Below are 17,663 nucleotides of genomic sequence, written 5' to 3'. Positions count from 1 at the left end.
GTTAGCTAATGAAAGAAGTCATCATCACATTGAGGTTTGAGTCTTGCAGCTGACAGAGTTTGACAGTGACAAATCTGCCAAGATGTCCTGAGACACATGCAAAGCACCAGATGAATGAAACTTGTCTCAGATCCTTAATTCACGAGAATGTTTCTCCACTGTATTTTTCTATAGTAAAGACTAAATTTTGAAATTTAGGAAACAAACTGAAGATACTTGGCCAAGATTACAACCACCCCAGTACCAACATAATACAGTTTAATATGTTCAACAGAATAGCAGGCTTAAAAAAGTAAAATAAAGAAAGCCAAGTCCACAAACCTTTCAAATCACACTTACACACCTCCAAATCAGGATGTAGTTGATTAATCACTTGTTTACTCATGTAAATCAACCAAAATATCTATAATACACAGATTATATACACAGGTGAGTACACAAAAGCTGACGTTGTTTCTGATTAGAAGCAGCACCACTGGACTAAACATACAAACGATATATAGATGATAACTAACTGAAAATGCAAAATATTGCTGTTAATGGGTGCCTAAGACAAAAGCTTCTGCCTGTTGAAAAAAAACTCTTATTTATTTATTTATTTTAGTTTACCTGCGTCGAGAACAATGTTGGCTGAAAGACAGAATTATCTTCACAAACTGGGGTCTCAGTGTCATTTCTCTCCCGGCTGTCCACAGAACAAGATCACAGCACAGGTGTGAAAGTGATTTTGCATCCTAGTGTTTAACTGCAAGCATACTTAGATTACCACGTGAGACAGGCATTTGCCAAACACACTCACACATCCATATCGCTGTATGCATAAACAGTAAGTCAAAGAATGTTGTCTTACCACTTGGTGTTCTCCTATTCTGTACTAAAAGTCACAAAATAAATTGTTTATATTTTTTAGCTTTTCACAAAGCCGTTGTACGAATCTTCTAGAGAGGAACAAACTGAACTCTGAGCAAACAGTTGGAAAAAATATACCTTCCTAGTGTGTTGCAGAAAAGCAATCTGAAGTTCTTAATAGTGCCAAAATGAAAGTCAAAAAATATTGGATATGAGGCCAAATGAAAGCCAACAATATAAAGGTCATAACGCTTCCAAATGCACTCTTAAACTAATCACGAGGGCGCTTTGATGGATCCTGTTTAGCTTCTTATTTTATTGCAGCGAAGAAATCAGACGGAGCGCATCTTTGATATATAGTCAGTGAAGCTGACTTAAAGAAGAACTAGATGACTAACTTCCTGTTAATGCACATACATCCACTTCTAACTGTTCAGTGACGTTAAAGATCATTGTGCAAAGACAGAATATCCAATGGATCAGTCAGGGTAACTTCTTAGGAAGACCTCAATCTAAATGACTAACAAAAAAAGCCGTCCTCTGGGCTATACTGGGTGTTTACAGTCATAGTGTTGTGGTAAAGTGGCAAAGTGGACATGTTATTAAAAAATTTTATGCAGTACACATTTTCCTTATGATTTGAATTTTAGCTCTGCAAATATTTATTCAGTCATTTTACACTCCATTGATTAAAATAGGCACTTTTTCTGAAAAGCTTTGATGGCAGAGGGCCTGCTGAGACGTTCACATAATAAACTTGCACTTCCTGGCCTTGCTCCCTGTCATTTGTGCACAATGCTCACGAACCTGTTGACATCAACTCTGTAAGAATTTGCCAGTGCAGCAACAAGAGGAAGGAGAGAAGAGAGCAGGATGAGTATACCACTAGGATTTTGGGTTTGAGCTGGGCTCTCAGTGACTTTTCCACACACACGGCCCAAAAGGTGACGTTCTGGTGATTGAATAGTTTGTATTGATCCTTTTGTAAAGGATTGAAACACTTTCAGCCCTTAAATGTTGAAAATATGCACTCATACTGAATTCTGTGAGTGATTTATCTAGAAGCTGGTGCACTGAAGCATGATGAAGAATGATGTATTTGATAAGTGAGTGCACCTTTTATACAGTGAATCATCCAATCAGTCTGTGACAACCTGTGGTTGGTGGGATTCTTTTCTTCGCTCTTTGCTTTTAGACATTACATGGTTTTCATGTTAGTTTAGCAAGGCTAAATCTGTTTTGGGCTTGTGGTAGTGTAGCTGAAGTAGATAGTGTGAGTTTATAGCATAAGCTTAAATAAATATGTTCACTGACCCAACCTGTGACTGTCGCCTTTGTTTTCTGTGATCATTAAAGATAATCCCATAATCTTTGATGATCACTGTATTATTATGACTGTAAACATTACATTTTTTCATGATTACAGAAAAGAAGTTCATATCCAATCGAACTACTAGCATCTTACCGCAACATCCCAGTAACTGGAAACTTACTCCCACATGGTCAGTCACCTAAAGGTTTCAACGCATCAATCATGCAAAGCCAGAAATACTTGACATCCTCCACGAGGGGGGGCGGATCAGACCCAATGTTTAAAGAAATACTTTTGAAGTTATGATTCATTAATACTAATACTAATACTGTCTGGCTTCAGAAAGTCTTCCGAAGACCGTGGTAAACTTCTCAGAAACTGAACACTGAGCAGTGAAGAATGAGAAAAGATTATAAAACTTATAAAACTGGGCGATTGTGGCTCAAGAGTTGGGAGTTCGCCTTGTAATCGGAAGGTTGCCGGTTCGAGCCCCGGCTTGGACAGTCTCGGTCGTTGTGTCCTTGGGCAAGACACTTCACCCGTTGCCTACTGGTGGTGGTCAGAGGGCCCGGTGGCGCCAGTGTCCGGCAGCCTCGCCTCTGTCAGTGCGCCCCAGGGTGGCTGTGGCTACAATGTAGCTTGCTATCGCCAGTGTGTGAATGTGTGTGTGAATGGGTGGATGACTGGATATGTAAAGCGCTTTGGGGTCCTTAGGGACTAGTAAAGCGCTATATAAATACAGGCCATTTACCATTTAAATGTCCTATAGATGTCATAGTGACTTATATAAGTATCATATGTTGCTGTTTTAGAATAATTTAAATCTTCTTTTGATTGTGCATTTTTTTCCGTCTTTTTCGTCGTTTTTCGTGTTTTTACTTGAGGGAATGTTTTATTTTCCTTTTTTTCTTTTCTTTAAATGTAGGCATATATTTCTGACATAGCAGAGGTGCGCAAGAGAAGTTTGGCTCCATCTACGGACGGGCGCAAGTACTACCACCTATTCTCTGGAAAATTACGCGCAGTTGAAAGGTATTTTAATAGGTCGCAGTCGTGCCCTTATTATCACAGATGGCTGTTTGCTTTCTGGGCTCTACATCTGTTCATTATCTGATTAAATAAATAAAGGGGCAAAGTGCGGACTAATTAAACTAATGTCCAGACAAATTGAGTCACGCGATAAACTTTCACGCGATAAAGTGCTTACTTTTCTTGGACTTTGGGTAAAATGGTAGTGGCCTTCGTCCTTGGCCGTGTTTCGCCTGTTCTGTATGAGCTAACCGCGCTGAGGTCATCACTTGCGAAACGCGGCTGAGATGGTCCGCACCTCTGACGAAGCTCGAACGTTAAACATCCTGAAAAAACTGCGTCTCGTATTTTATACAACAGCACACGTCAAACATCTTGAACCAGCGGCTGAACTCGCCTCGGGCGATGGAGTCTGCGCAAAAATATAAAAAGAAGCAGAAGCGGATTATCTGGGTTATCGTCCTCTCAGCAGCTCTCACGCAACTACGCCGGTAGCCGCGTTGTTCTCGTCATTTGGCGACCAGCAGCACGTTATTAGCATGTGTGTGAAGGTAGCACTCGTGTAAACGTGTCTTATTAAACGTCCTACCTGCATATCTGAAGGGGGGATGCTGCCTCGCCCGTCTGCGGTGCCGACATGGTTCTCGTGTTGCAGTGAGATTCGTGTGTGATGTGAAGGGAAATCACTCTCCCGGCGTCCGCCGGCTGCTGTGGTCGCAGTGTCTTTGCGAAATGGCTCGATTAGAGGAAATGTGCAGAGCTCGTAGAAATTATCTGCTAAATGTTTTGCAAAATCTGTTCTTTCAAATTGCCCTAAAATAACAAACTATTATATTATCGATATAATAAGCCAGAGAAGATCCTTTGCATTCCATAGCTTCCTAAATTGTTAAATGAGAAAGGCATGTTTGAGAAACAGAAACCTCAGCTATGTCAATACCTATAATCGCCCAGAGGGGGGCAGCAGAGACCGCACTTTCTCAAACTATCCATTCAGGAGCAATATTTTATGCTGCCTGCTGTGGGCGCATTTGACCTCAAAATGCGTCCCAGCCAGTGGCGTCAGTTTTGTTCACATCTGCCTGACAACTGTGTCATATAATACTTTGTTCATTAATGTAAAAAAATGCATTCAATTCTCCACGCCACGTTTTAGCTCAAAAAACTCCGTTTTTTTATGTACACATTGGTGCTGCATTGTCTGCTTTCTTCCTGTAATATAGGTCAGTTCATACTGCCAGTTTTGCTTTGCAAATTTGCTGCGTGCCTTGTCCTGCCCCTGTCCTTACAGTTAAAATCACAGTCATGGTCCAAAGAGCGTTTTTCCTTTTATTACTGAATAAACGATCCATATCAATAAACCTTTAAAAGACCAGAAAGTCTAAGCAAAAACACAAAGCGAGATCTAACTAGTTTATTTATTCATTTATTGTACAAAATATACAATACAATTTGCTGTAAACAGCAAAAATACAACACACCCCAACAGAGATACTCACTGCAGACATTTTATGTCTACAAAGTTCATCTGCACAGATTCAGGACTCTGAAGTCTGTTGTGCAAATTCAGACATAAACTGACCCTTTGGGTCTTACAGGGCTGTTTCAATGGCCCCTGATTACTTAGTCCGCGACGAGGACTAAATATTGAACGTATACATACATGCAGATTTTTAAAAAATTCATATATACACGACTGTCTACACTTGTCAGCTTGTACAGGACAAAAGACTCGCGCGCAAAACGAGTATACAATACTCAACCAATACGATGAATTGTTGCTTTTCATCACGGAATCCAAGCTCTTAATCACTGTGTGTATTTACAGGTAATGCTCTCTCAATATTATTCCCAACATTAAACACATTACAGTCTTTTTACAGCTGTCGGAGGACCACTTAAAAAATTTACCAAGGTCTCCACACTGCAGCGCTGGCAGTCTGCGAGTCTGACTGCGCATGGTTTGGGACCGCTGCGCTGCTGCGTTGCTGACTCTGCACCCTGGAGCTGAAGCTGGATTTGATGCTCAAGAGTCTCTGATGGATCTGAGGCAAAGTCATCGAGGTCTGGGCGCAGCAGTTCAGGCAGGTTGGGGTGACGGTGGCGGATATGGACTGCTGGACAAATTCATTGACGCGCTGGTGTGCGCCTGGATCCAAGTTGGTTTGGGGAAGCAGAACAGAGACGCGTTTGAGGCACGCCTTAAAACCTTCCCTGTAATTCTCTACAGAACCTGAAAAAACAGATAAATGTTAGGATTGATGTTCATCTAATCTGTTGTTAATACATTTAGAAATAAAAGGGTTAAATAAGTCATAGCTAACTTACTTTTAGCGTTAGCAGGTTGAATGTCACCGAGGAACCGCACGGTCATTTCCAGGATGTCTGCTTTCTCAAGCTTGGAGTAACGAGAGTGCTGGAGACAAAAGGGAAAAGAAGATGTTAGATGTATGAGTCAAAATGCTGTGCTGACTATAGTCAGTTACATCTGCAAAGTGAGCATACTGAAAATGTAAATTCAAACAACTTACATCTCTGCCTGTGAGGGGGATGATTAGGTTTTTTAAGCGGTTCAGACTTTCGTTAATACGGGCGCGTCTTCTTTTTTCCATTAGCGGTTTCATAGTCTGAAACAAAAGGACACATAGAATTTAGTATTCATTCATTACAACATGTGTGAAGTATGCGGTAAAAAATACTTAAGGAAATGAAACTAAATTTAGCCACTTTGCTTACCTTTCTCAGTTCAAGAGCTTCTTTTCTTTTGGCAAGAGATAGCTTTGGGGGAAAAGATTGGAGAGCTTCGCATGTCATGTTCGGAGACATTTTCAGCGTCGACTTTGTGCCAGAGTAGTGTTCAAAACCAAGATAGGCGAAGTTGTGCCTCTAACGGCCAAGTACTGGGGTATATATCCAGGTCCGTGGCGTCGGTTTCCGTGCGTCATGGGTACGCCCCCAAGCCGGCACAAAACGATTTGAACGGGACCCACATTCTACGAAAACAAGACAAAAGCATCAAATTTAGTCAGATAACCATCTGTCTTTTACTTTAATCCAAGCGTAGCTGCGGTGCGTGTCTGCGCTATGATCCATAGACCAAACAAAATCTGTGCCAAAAAGCTGAGGAAATTTGTACGTAAAGAAGCTTTCAGTTTTGACGCGTCAAATGCTAATTCATCAAATATCCATTCATTAAGCCATATATTTTACATCATATTTTAAATATGATGTTTTAATACAAAGATAGGTTCATTTTTTTCTCACACAGTTGATGGAACTAAATTTTGTTTTGTTTCGAAAACACTACTGGTGCGTAATGACGCAGTGTTCGGAGATGCCTAGAAAGAAAATACAGGCTATAGAATTATTTATTTTGTAATTTAACTGTGAAATATAACAAGCTACGCATATAGAATCACATTTTATCCGTATTCTCACTTTTCACTGGCTATTATTAAGATTTTCTTTACAGCTGAATTTCCTGTTGCTGTTCAAATCTGTTCGTTTACTGGGATATAATGCGTGCAATTCTGACACAATATTCTTCATATATTCTCTGCATGGAGCTGTGTGTTTAAAAATAAAAAATAAAAACTTAAAACAAGAGGATGCAGCACATGCATTAGTCGCACAGGGGCCAGGCTTGCATTCAAGAAAAAAAGTGTCCACATGGATATAGAATCTTACTCCAGGCATATATACCCAAGCCACGCTACTTTCAAATAACATCTGTTCTTAGATTTTTACAACAATGGTTTTGCATGTGACGTTTTTATGCAGTCTCTACCCAGGGAGGTCTCTACCTGTAGGGTGTATCCCACTACAGCTAACGCATCATGCAGTGAGGTGGGGGCTTGAAAAAACAAAGGGTGGGTGCTGTGGGTGCATTTTATTAAATCACAATAACCATAGCAAAATATAAAAGGACACCAGGTTGTAACTTACTCACAAGGCATTTTAAATGTTTTTGTCCGTTACCTGTCCGTAGTCTAAAAGTATTTAATAACCCAGCAATCTGTCCTGCCAAGTGTGAACCAACTTTAAGTGATAACTGTGATATTATTGTTATTGTTTAAAATATAAACTGGATAGGCATGACAACCCATCAAATACCACTGCACTCTGGGGAACCACACGCGCAGCACGCGCCACGGGGACCAGATGGCTGTCTGTTAAAGAGCTCCCAACTCTACCAACCCCCAACTTCCATTAATGACCCCCACACCCCACATACTCCTCCTGCACCTCTGTCGCATCCGGAGTAAGCAGTCTCCTGGTCCAGTCTATGCGCGCGCACGCAGACACAGAGAGACTGTTCCAAACATTTGTGCTCTTTTTCTATAAACCTCACACGCACGACACACGATCTCAACGCGGGTTTTGGCGTGGGTATCCCATCTGCAAGCTTCTAATAGGTCCATGTTGTTAGGGTCCAACTGAAAGAAGCTTTGCATCTATCCCGTTTTACTCTATGCTGCAGTTGTCTCCCATAGCTTGCCTCTGTTTTGTTTTCTTTTTTTAAGCGTCCACGCTATCGTGACATGGTTGTTTATCATAACAAAGCTCAATCTTTTCACAGAGATGAAAGATGTTTGAGCAGGAGTGCATGACTCTGTCGATATCTTTTCGAAGCAGTATTATTTTGTCTTACCGGAGACAGTGGTAGAAAAAATAAAATAAAATATGACTGCAAAATTCTCAATTCTACTACTAAATTCTCTAATATAATATATATCCTATCTTTCCACCTGGTTCAGTTTGAGTTAATATTTTTTAACGCAATAGAGTATAGGTATAATATTGCAATGGGGTCGATTTGTGAAGCTATCTTAGTTCAGCATTTAACTTCAAATGTAAACAAATAAATACTAAAGGGGTAAAATATTGAGATCAGAAGCCTGCACAAGATCTTCAAACGAAGTCAAACCCTGTTCTGAAATTGAGAGGCACACTTGCTGCACGCGCCCCTCGCGCCCTGCTGGGATTGCAGGACGATGGTGGTGGGAGGGGTCGGCTCTTCTCTGTTTTGCTCTTACGGTTAGAGTCCTCTTTTGTGTTTTCAATCAAATTCGGCGTCGACAAACCATCTGTGCAGACCGATAACAGCGAGCCTTTGTCTGAAATGTACCAACACTTCATGGGAATTAAGGGTGGAGAGACTTTTTGCCTCATCTCGAGATTCGATGCTTTTCACGACTCAAACAACGGAGAGCACCAAATTCAGTATTTTTCTCTAACCATGTACAGTTCACCTATTTTAGTGGAGGCTATCACTTCGGTGGAAACGTAAAAATATCATTTCTCGGTGAATGTAAAATTGAAAAAAGTTTGAAAGAGTATGAATGTTAATTACTTCAGAAGAGTGTCAATTAGGCTAAACTCCCCAAACTGAGCTCTTACTACAACGTCTATATGTCTGCTCGAGTGCAGAGCGTCAAACAGGGAGTTAAAAATCTAAAGAGTAGTGATATGAATGAATATGAATCTCTTTTTTACTACTTCATATAAGAATTTAAGCCGTTTTTTTCTGACACCTAAACTGTGAAGTGCTATGACAACTGACTGTTATCATAAACTGTTCTATGATAAAGTCATAACTATGGAGAAATAAATGAATTGTAACATTTTTCCATTTGTTCCAATTGGAATTGGATAGGTGGGTAGGTGTGGAAAAAATGTTGTAAACAGAGAATGCTTTCAGAAAGATAAATAATGATTGTTTATTTTTTATCAGTTTACAAAATGAGCGAACAAACAAACCAGCATCAATTCTCATAGGTACACTTGATCAAATTCAGGGACTTTGTAGGATTACAGTCAGGTGATCAACCAGTTATACCAAACAGATGCTAATGGTCAGAATCAGCTGTGTAAGAGACCTAAAACTGGGTGATAAACAGCCAAACTCTGCTACCAAGGTGAGGTTGTGAAGGACACTGCATCAGCAAGGTCTCTCCCAGACAAAGATTTTAAAGCAGACTGGGGTTTCAAGATGTGCTGTTCAAGCTCTTTTGAAGAAGCACAAAGAAATGGGCAACATTGAGGATTGTAGACGCAGTGTCAGCCAAGGAAACTTAGTGCAGCAGATCACATCAAGCTTATCACCCTTTGAAATCGGAAGATGTCCAGCACTGTCATCAGCTCAGAACTGGCAGAAACCAGTGGGACCCAGGTACACCCATCTGCTGTCCGGAGAAGTCTGGATGGAAGTGATGTTTATGGAGGAGTTGCAGTCAAAAAGCCATACCACTGACGTGGAAACAAGACCAAGTGACTTAAGCATGCACAAAAACATAGGAACTGGGGTGCTCTGGACAGACGAGTTAAAATTTGAAATATTTAGCTGTAGCAGAAGGCAGTTTGTTCATCGAAGTGCTGGAGAGCGGTACAATAGTGAGTGAGTGAAGCAACACCATGCTTCAGCAGTGAAGCATGGTGGAGGTTCCTTGAAAGTTTGGGGTTGAATTTCTGCAAATGGAGTTGGAGATTTGGTCAATTAATGTGAGGAAGCCTACATCCAAGCCTAGGATTAATCGTGTTCTTAATCCTGAGAAATACAGGCAGATACTTATCCATCATGCAATACCATCAGGTATGTCTGTGAAGGTTCTCAGTCATCCAGGTCATCGTAGTCAAAGGAGCTTGCAAAGAAAAGCGTCTGGACTTCTTTAAGTTGCTTGAAGACGTTTCACCTCTCATCCGAGAAGCTTCTTCAGTTCTAAGGTCAAATGGTGGAGAGTCCCAGATACAAACACACAGCCAAAGTCATTGAGAACTATCTTCAACGTAAAGAAGAACAAGAAGTACTGGAAGGTATGGCCCCCACAGAGCCCTGATCTCAACATTATCAAGTGTGTCTGGGATTACATGAAGAGTAAAATGGAGGGACAGTATCCTGGCATAACCACCAAACTGGAGACACAAGAATACTCCATATAGGAATGGGACAATTGGAGGGTTTTTGTAAAGACTTCTGACACTAATAAAGCAGTACTTTTTCATTTCAGAGGCAGACAATGGGTAAATGGCACATGGTCATAACATCAGAAACATCTTTATTTGGCTACATTTGTGCACACAAACAAGGAATTTGCTTCCAGTTTACTTTGCTTCCTGCATGCAAAGAAAAGAAAAAGCTTTTTTTTAAAAAGTAAGAAATAACATGTCACAGAAGTTATATGACCTGAACAATATAACAGTGGGTTATTTAACTGTGTTCGTCACAGTGACAGCCTGTGAGAAGAAATTGTCTCTGTGGTGGCTGGTGTTCCTAAACAGAGCTCTGGAGCGCCTGTTTGAAGGCAGCAGTTTGAGCAGTGTATGTCCAGGATGTGAGGGGTCAGCAGAGACGTACCCATTTCCTTTATTAAAGCTGAAAATCTGAACTCCAATCACATCTTAATGTTTTCATGTAAAATGTACTGTGGTAGTGCAAAGAGGGATCATTGCAAAAACACTATCATTGTATCAGTGTCCAAATACATATGGATCTAACTCTATGACTGACATGATGGAGCTGTTCACAGCAATGTTCACAATAATGTCCATTTAGTGCATTTCGTTTGAAAGCAAAGAGTATTTATGCGAATTGCAGGCATATACTGATGACTGGCTGGTGCTGGTAAGTGCTGCCTAACATCTACATAAATTAGAAATGCTAGATATTTAATGGCAGAGCAGAATTCATTCTCTATTTTTATGTACAAGTTTGATCAGAACGGGATGTCAGAACTGGCCACATGTTTTTCTTTTGGTTATGCAAAATGGCAAAACATTTACTTCCTAATGTTAAGCAAAAGTCTTTGCTTTTGCTCACCAAATGAGTAATTCCATGGAAATTCAATGAGCCTCCCATATAACCCCCTCCAAATCAGCAAGTTGTAATTTTTGGACTTTATCAAGTGTATTTGACCATTTTTGTAAACATCAATGTGTTTATTGAAAGTGCGCCAAATTTTATCATCATACTATAAATATATCACATGTTCCAGCCCCCCAAAGCTCATAGAGATAGATTAAAACTCCTTTTTGAATTCTTTTGAAATTTTGAGCCTTCATAATTGTTTAAACATGAAACATAGCCAGATTGAGTTCTCAGCACTGGGAAGTAAATTTAAGCTCTGTTAAAAACTGGAAACAAATCACTTTTACGATATACAACCGTAGCTTGCCTCCACCAGAGTGAATGAATAGTGGCATTGTAAAGTGCTTTGGGTGCCTTGAAAAGCGCTATATAAATCCAATCCATTATTAAAGCCAGAGTCTCTCTTGGTTTCTTTCTATAACCAAGTTTAAGTATCAGTGTACCGAAACTGCACCGATATAATATCAGTGACTAATTGTGACAGAAACAAGGACAATACATAGATGTTTTATCTGTTTTATGATAAGTCACTGTAGAAAAGCACATTTTGGTTAAACCTTCAAGGGCTGTATCATCATAAGGGATAGGTGGTTGATCAAAAAAAGTTATAGTATAAAAGGTCACCTTTTTGCTCTTTATGCCAGTCTCATTTTCTAGCCATGAAAATGAGACTGGCATGTCTTTTGGACTTTGGGAAAGACCTGGAGTAAGATAAGATAAATCTTTATTAGTCCCACACGTGGGAATTTTTTTTGGTTACAGCAGAAAGTGGACAGTACAATTTAAGAGCAGCAAAAAATTTACAAAAAAAATAAATAGAATAAGATAAAATAGAATAAAATACTATGTCGTATCAAGGAAATTGCACTTAGTAATATAGCACATAAGGCAGACTGGGCGAAGGCTATCATGGTGTATTGGATGTGTGTGTCTGTCTGTCCGCACGTGTGTGGTCATCTGCAGAGACCATGTTGTGGAGTCTGACAGCAGTTGGAAAGAAAAACCTGTGAAATCTCTCCGTCCCACATCGTGAGCGCCGCAGCCTGCCACTGAAGGAGCTGCTCAGTGCTGTTGGAGTCTCCCGCATTGGGTGGGAGATGTCCAACAAGGATGACAGCTCATCCACCATTCTCCTGTCGCTCACCACCTCCACTGAGTCCAGAGGGCATCCTAGAACAGAGCTGGCCCTCCAGATTTGCCTGTTCAGTCTCTTCCTGTTCCCAGCAGAGATGCTGCTGCCCCAGCACACCACACCGTAAAAGATGGCTGAGACCACCACAGAGTCATAGGTCTTCAGGAGTGGGTCTTTCACCTCAGAAGACACAGGTACAGCCTGCTCTGCCCGTTTCTGTAGAGAGCATCTGAATTGTGAATCCAGTCCAGTTTATTGTTCAGATGAACACCAAGGTACCTGCAGCTATCTACAACCTGAATGTACAGCTGTTTAGTGGTTGCAGTGGAGGATGTTTGTGCCTGTGGGAATCTACCACCAGCTCCGTGGTTTTTCTATTGTTGATCTGGAGGCAGTTCTGCTGGCACCAGTCCACAAAACCCATGGTCAGTTCTCTGTACTCCCTGTCATCCCCATCAATGATGAGGTCAACTATAGCAGAGTCATTAGAGAACTTATGCAGGAAGCACTGGGTGGAGCTGTGAGAGAAAAAGAGAGGGGAAGACATGCGGCAAAGGGCCAGGGTTCGCACTCAAACCTAGGCCCTCTGCTTTCAGCCATGAGGCATGTGGTTGCCTGCTCATCTGACTGAGCTAAAACCACGCCCAGAGAGAATCCGGAGTACCCAGTACCCAGAGAGAATACTCGCAATCACAAGGAGAACATGCAAACTCCACACAGGAGGGTTCCCGCTGGCTGGTGGAGTCAAACTCAGGACCTTCTTGAAGTGAAGCATCAATGCTAACCGCTGCCCCACCATGCTGCCCCACCATACTGCCCCATGATTCACTTTGTGTCAAAATAATTTATCATCAAATCAGATTTTAACACTCATGGATGTAGCTCAAGGCTATGAAATGGAGAAACAGCATAATAGTTCAGGTGAAACAACTGAGAGGTTTTCTCTGATATATTATAAGAAAATAGAGAAAACACCCGAGTCTTTCCAAGTCTGAGACCAAAATACAAAAGGTAAACATTTTTCAAAGTCACCATTTATGGGGAAAAATAGATGAAATAATAAGTTCATATTCCAATTGTTAAAATCAGTATTAGGGGTTCTTTTTTAAAAAGACACATTGATGCTTTAGGTTATGCGCTGTCACCATATTGGTTGAAAACAAATTTTTAGTTAACTTAATAATTCCTCTTAGATTCCGAATTTTCCTCATTTTGAGCTCAGGCAGGTCTAACAAAATTTCTACACAATATGATTTCTGCAAGATTTTGTAAAACCTCTTATATTATTATTTGTATCTGAATAAAACATAATTATAAACGGCTTGCTCTTTTCACAAACTGAATGTAGATAAAGCACGGGGATTACATCTACCATCTATATGTCACACCAAGTGCGTTTTCTGCAAAAGGTGTTTCATGGTTTTTCTGTAATAAGGTTATACATTATTTAAAAGCAATACAAGACATACACTGCACACACACACACACACACACACATATATATATATATATATATATATATATATATATATATATATATATATATATATATATATAATTTTTTTTTTTCTTTTTTTTTTGGAGTAGTCTAGTCTGTTGTTACTCCCACAGTAATCTCAGCAGTGTGTTTCCTGTGACACAACCAGTACTTCTTCCCAAAGATTTGGCGGCATCTAGAGCGGCGCCTTACATCAGCAACAATAGAGCAGCTGCTCAGCAGCATCAATGGGCTCTGGATGACCTGTGGCTTTGTGCGTTTGCGCGCCTTTTTTCTTCTTTCATTTCACCCAGAATCGTCTCATTAAGGCATCCAGGGTCAGTGATAAATTTGAGGTCCTTCAATCACCGCAACAAAAACGATCAAACACCATAAACATCTTTGTCGAGCATACTTTTATTGAAAATATTTTGTCATTGACAAAACAGAAATGTCATAAAACGTGTCTTGTCGTACATAAATAATATATCATCCTAGTTAACACATAGTGTTTACTGACTATTCTGTTGCACAGACCAAAATACATTTAAGTCAACCGTGCAAACCTCAAACAAAATAACCCGTGGGGTTTACAAAAGTGTTGTCTACAACCCGTAACTCTGAAACCCCAAAGAGGATTGCATTTTTTTTAAGTTCAAAACCTTCAGTTTCTTTGATATCTGTGCTCGAGTCTTCTAGCATTAAACGCAAAATGACTTAAACTTATATACAGCTCCAACAATTCTTCTTCACCGTACTCACTAAAACTACCACTGATTTAGTACAAATAGTAAACAGCACAAAATAAACAGGCGTGAGATAACTGTCCATCTAATCTACCAAGGTCTCCACGTAGCAGCGCTGACAGCCTGCTGGTCTGCCTGCGCTCTGCTTGGAGCCACTGCGCTGCTGCTGCGGTGCTGAGTCTCCAGCCTGTAGGTGAAGCTGGATTTGAGGCTCATAATTTTCTCTTGGATCTGAGGTAAAGTCCTGGAGCTCTGGGCACAGCAGTTCAGGCAGGTTGGAGTGACGGTGGCAGACATGGACTGCTGGACGAAGTCGTGCACCCGTTGGCACGCGTCCTGATCCAGACTTTTGGGAAGCAGCGCGGAAACACGCTGGAGGCAAGCTTTGTAACCTTCTCTGTAACTGTCTGCGGAGTCTGGAGAGAGGACAGGAGATATTTGATCAGTGGCTGGGATTTTCACAAGAAGGGTGTTAAAAACTTGGAGGACAACAGTGTGCTATGCATGTCGTAGAGATAATGCTCACCTTTGACTGGGGTGGAAGGAAGATCTCTGAGGAAGCGGACTGTCATTTCCAGAATGTCCGCTTTTTCCAGCTTGGAGTAGCGTGCGTTATCTTTGCCAACAAGGGGCAAAATCAGGCTCTTCAAATGATTGAGACTGTCATTGATGCGAGCTCGTCTTCTCTTCTCCAGCAGGGGTTTAAGAGTCTACAAAAAATAATTTCAACACTGTTACTAGGCTGTACCGATAGGGTTAACGCAGAACACATTTCCAGAAACAAAACAAACAGCTGCGTAGTGGTTCGTCTTCTCCTTACCTTTCTAAGTTCGTTGGCTTGTTTTCTCTGGGCCACGGTGGACCTTGCAGGGAGAGGCTGGCTGGCCTCAGTAGTGAAGCTGGGACTCATTCTGTTTGCGTTTTCTTGTTGTGCTTTTGACGGGAGATGCTTGCTTCCTGAGCGGCTGAGCTGAAGTGTGCCGCTGAGCTGGCGAGCTTCCTATTTATGTGGAGCCGGAGCGTCAGAGGGGAGGGAACACAAGCCATTGCAGCGGGGGCATGACACAGGGGGCGAGGCCCTTGGGAGACGAGTAGAAATCCTGTCTGGACCATCTGGCCCCCCGCGTCTGTATGTTGGTATGCGGAGTTTCGTGATGCTGCTGCGTTTTACTGCATTTAATATTTAAGGCTTCAACGTCTATCCAAGATCAAATTACAAGTGCAGGGTATGAAAACTTGTTTTTTTCTTAGGCAGACAACCGCCATTGTAATTATCTACGGTGTATCATTGTTCTTTTCGTGACGTTGTTAGTTAATAACTTTAATTATTAAAAGTTGCCTATGTATCATTTTGTTTATGTTTGTATTAAGCACTTCCTACAAGTAAAGTCAGCATGTTTTTATAAGACCCATCAAAGTTAAACAGCTATAAATGAACAATTACAAGTTAGATTAAAAAAACACACACACAAAAACATCCTGCATAATGAAAATTAATACCGTGCGTTTATTTATGGTTTCGTTCCCGCCACAACAAAACAAAAAGGAGCTAGATGAATGAATTTGAGGGGAGGACTAATCTATTCCAAAATTAATAAACCAGATACCCAAGCCAAGCCATGTATGGATTAACATCTGCTTCTGGACCCTCAGCAGACTGCTTCCAATATCGACAACACGGTGTTTACCTGTAGCAGTGGGGGAGGTGACGGACAGCTCGCAATGCAAGCAAAATGAGGCGTGTATGTGCAATATAAGATCGCATATCATAGCCGTGCAATACATGTGCAATACAATACACATGTTTAAAGGAAGAATTGAAAAAAATTGATAAATACTCCCACGAATCGTTGCACTTAAATATGAATTTTGAATTATGAATTATGGAAATGTTAAGTATTCCCTACAAATTATGTAAATACAAGAATAATGCAATCTGTAAACGATAACTGTGACACATATAACATCAACCTCCAGAACTTTAAACAGCTTTTATTTAAATGCTGTTTTAAAGAGTGTCAGTTTCTCAGGCCTATGAGCTGCCAGTAGGATTCACGCGTTCGGCACGCGCCACGATCGGAGCAACAGATGGGACCCCCCACCCCACCTCACCCCCGCCTTTCTCGTCTCCCGTCTCTATGCACCCTCCCCCGTCTGCCGCTGCTGCACCACTCTCGCATCAGCATCCCAGCCCCTGCTCCCGATCATGTGTCCTCTCGCCATAAATGTGCTTCACTCTTGTTTTGTCTCTTTTTTTTCTCATTTTTTGCGAGGCAGGGGGCTGTGGTGGGGGAGGGGGACATGACCGCAATGGTGCAATTGTTGTATTTTTGTAACAGTCAAGTTAAAACGGCATGATGAGTAGAAAAGGGAGAAAACATCTAGAATACTCAGAACTAGGAGTTCATAATAAAAAATAGACAAAACTGCAAAAATGCATATAAACGCTCTCTGTTTTAAATGATGTCAAATAAATTTAGTTATTGATCTTTTGATGTTTAATGTCATTGAAGCACCTTGGAGTTTTATGGATACATTTTGCGCAGGGAATTTCCAAGGAAACAAGAAGGAGCGAGACATGTGCATCACACTGAAGTAAATTTTTACGCACGCGAAACCAGATATACCGCACAACAAACTCATAATTTAGACAAGGATACGCTGTCCCATCGACTGCAATCTGCTCTTCTCTATAGCTTCAGGGATTTAACCTTCCTCTTTTGTCAAGCATTACACATGCACGGTTTTGCACGCGCCCTGCCCCATGGGGCCTCAAATAACCGCCACCAAGTCCAGTATGGGAACTGGCACTTCGCGATAAGACGAAAAAAAAAGTCCAGGAAAGGCTTCGGTTGGGACCCTTTTTTGTTTTGGTTTCAGCGTGGGTATCCATCTGTGCACGATTAGGGCACAGTGATCCTTTGTTGAAGGGTGTACAGAAAAGTGGAGTCACTCAAAGTTTTACAGCAACTGTGTGGGAGATGCACATAATTTGTTTTGTTTGTTTGTTTCCAGTAAAACTAGGTATTTAAATCCCCATTTCATTTCTTCAACTCAACCAAATGAAATAAACTGTCAAATTGTTTATTACCGCGGAAATAAATCAATAAGTATACCAATTATAACATCTTCAGTATAATTGTGGACAAGGTACAATCTGGATGAAGAGATGAAACGGCAAAGAGCTATCCTGTGCATCTAAAGAAAACATCTTTAAAATCCTAATCGCTGAGTTTGCTTATGAGATTTAATAG

General features: G+C 40.9%; 3 protein-coding genes across 7 annotated transcripts in view; all 3 read right to left on the bottom strand.

Moving 5' to 3' along the window:
- Positions 1-4,132, bottom strand: part of acot7 (acyl-CoA thioesterase 7) — a 58,039-nt gene extending 53,907 nt beyond the window's left edge. Inside the window, exon 1 of one of the 5 annotated variants that reach the window (XM_026153138.2) lies at positions 3,780-4,132. In XM_026153138.2, coding sequence (XP_026008923.2) covers positions 3,780-3,829 — 50 coding nt within the window. In that variant the 5' untranslated portion in view covers positions 3,830-4,132. Of the gene's footprint in view, positions 1-609; positions 737-3,368; positions 3,678-3,779 lie in introns of those variants that run through there. The other 4 variants (XM_026153137.2, XM_080295659.1, XM_026153136.2 and 1 more) reach the window with 4 other exon arrangements.
- Positions 4,133-4,600: 468 nt separating this feature from the next.
- Positions 4,601-6,089, bottom strand: LOC113013683 (transcription factor HES-2-like). Its single transcript, XM_026154782.2, has 4 exons — positions 5,927-6,089; positions 5,722-5,817; positions 5,519-5,606; positions 4,601-5,423 (listed from the first exon to the last, which is right to left on the bottom strand). Exons 1-4 carry the CDS (start codon positions 6,014-6,016, stop codon positions 5,098-5,100), a joined length of 600 nt encoding a protein of 199 aa, XP_026010567.1. The 5' UTR covers positions 6,017-6,089; the 3' UTR covers positions 4,601-5,097.
- Positions 6,090-14,062: 7,973 nt separating this feature from the next.
- LOC113013664 (transcription factor HES-2-like) lies at positions 14,063-15,397 on the bottom strand. Its single transcript, XM_026154747.2, has 3 exons — positions 15,230-15,397; positions 14,936-15,119; positions 14,063-14,825 (listed from the first exon to the last, which is right to left on the bottom strand). The coding sequence occupies exons 1-3, from the start codon at positions 15,317-15,319 to the stop codon at positions 14,500-14,502; spliced, it is 600 nt and encodes a 199-aa protein (XP_026010532.1). The 5' UTR covers positions 15,320-15,397; the 3' UTR covers positions 14,063-14,499.
- Between the last annotated feature and the right edge of the window lie 2,266 nt (positions 15,398-17,663).

Source organism: Astatotilapia calliptera, chromosome 20 (genome assembly GCF_964374335.1).
Source record: "Astatotilapia calliptera chromosome 20, fAstCal68.1, whole genome shotgun sequence".
NCBI lineage: Eukaryota > Metazoa > Chordata > Actinopteri > Cichliformes > Cichlidae > Astatotilapia > Astatotilapia calliptera.
The sequence above is the reverse complement of the archived record's forward strand: the minus strand, read 5'-3'. Positions and strand labels throughout refer to the sequence as shown.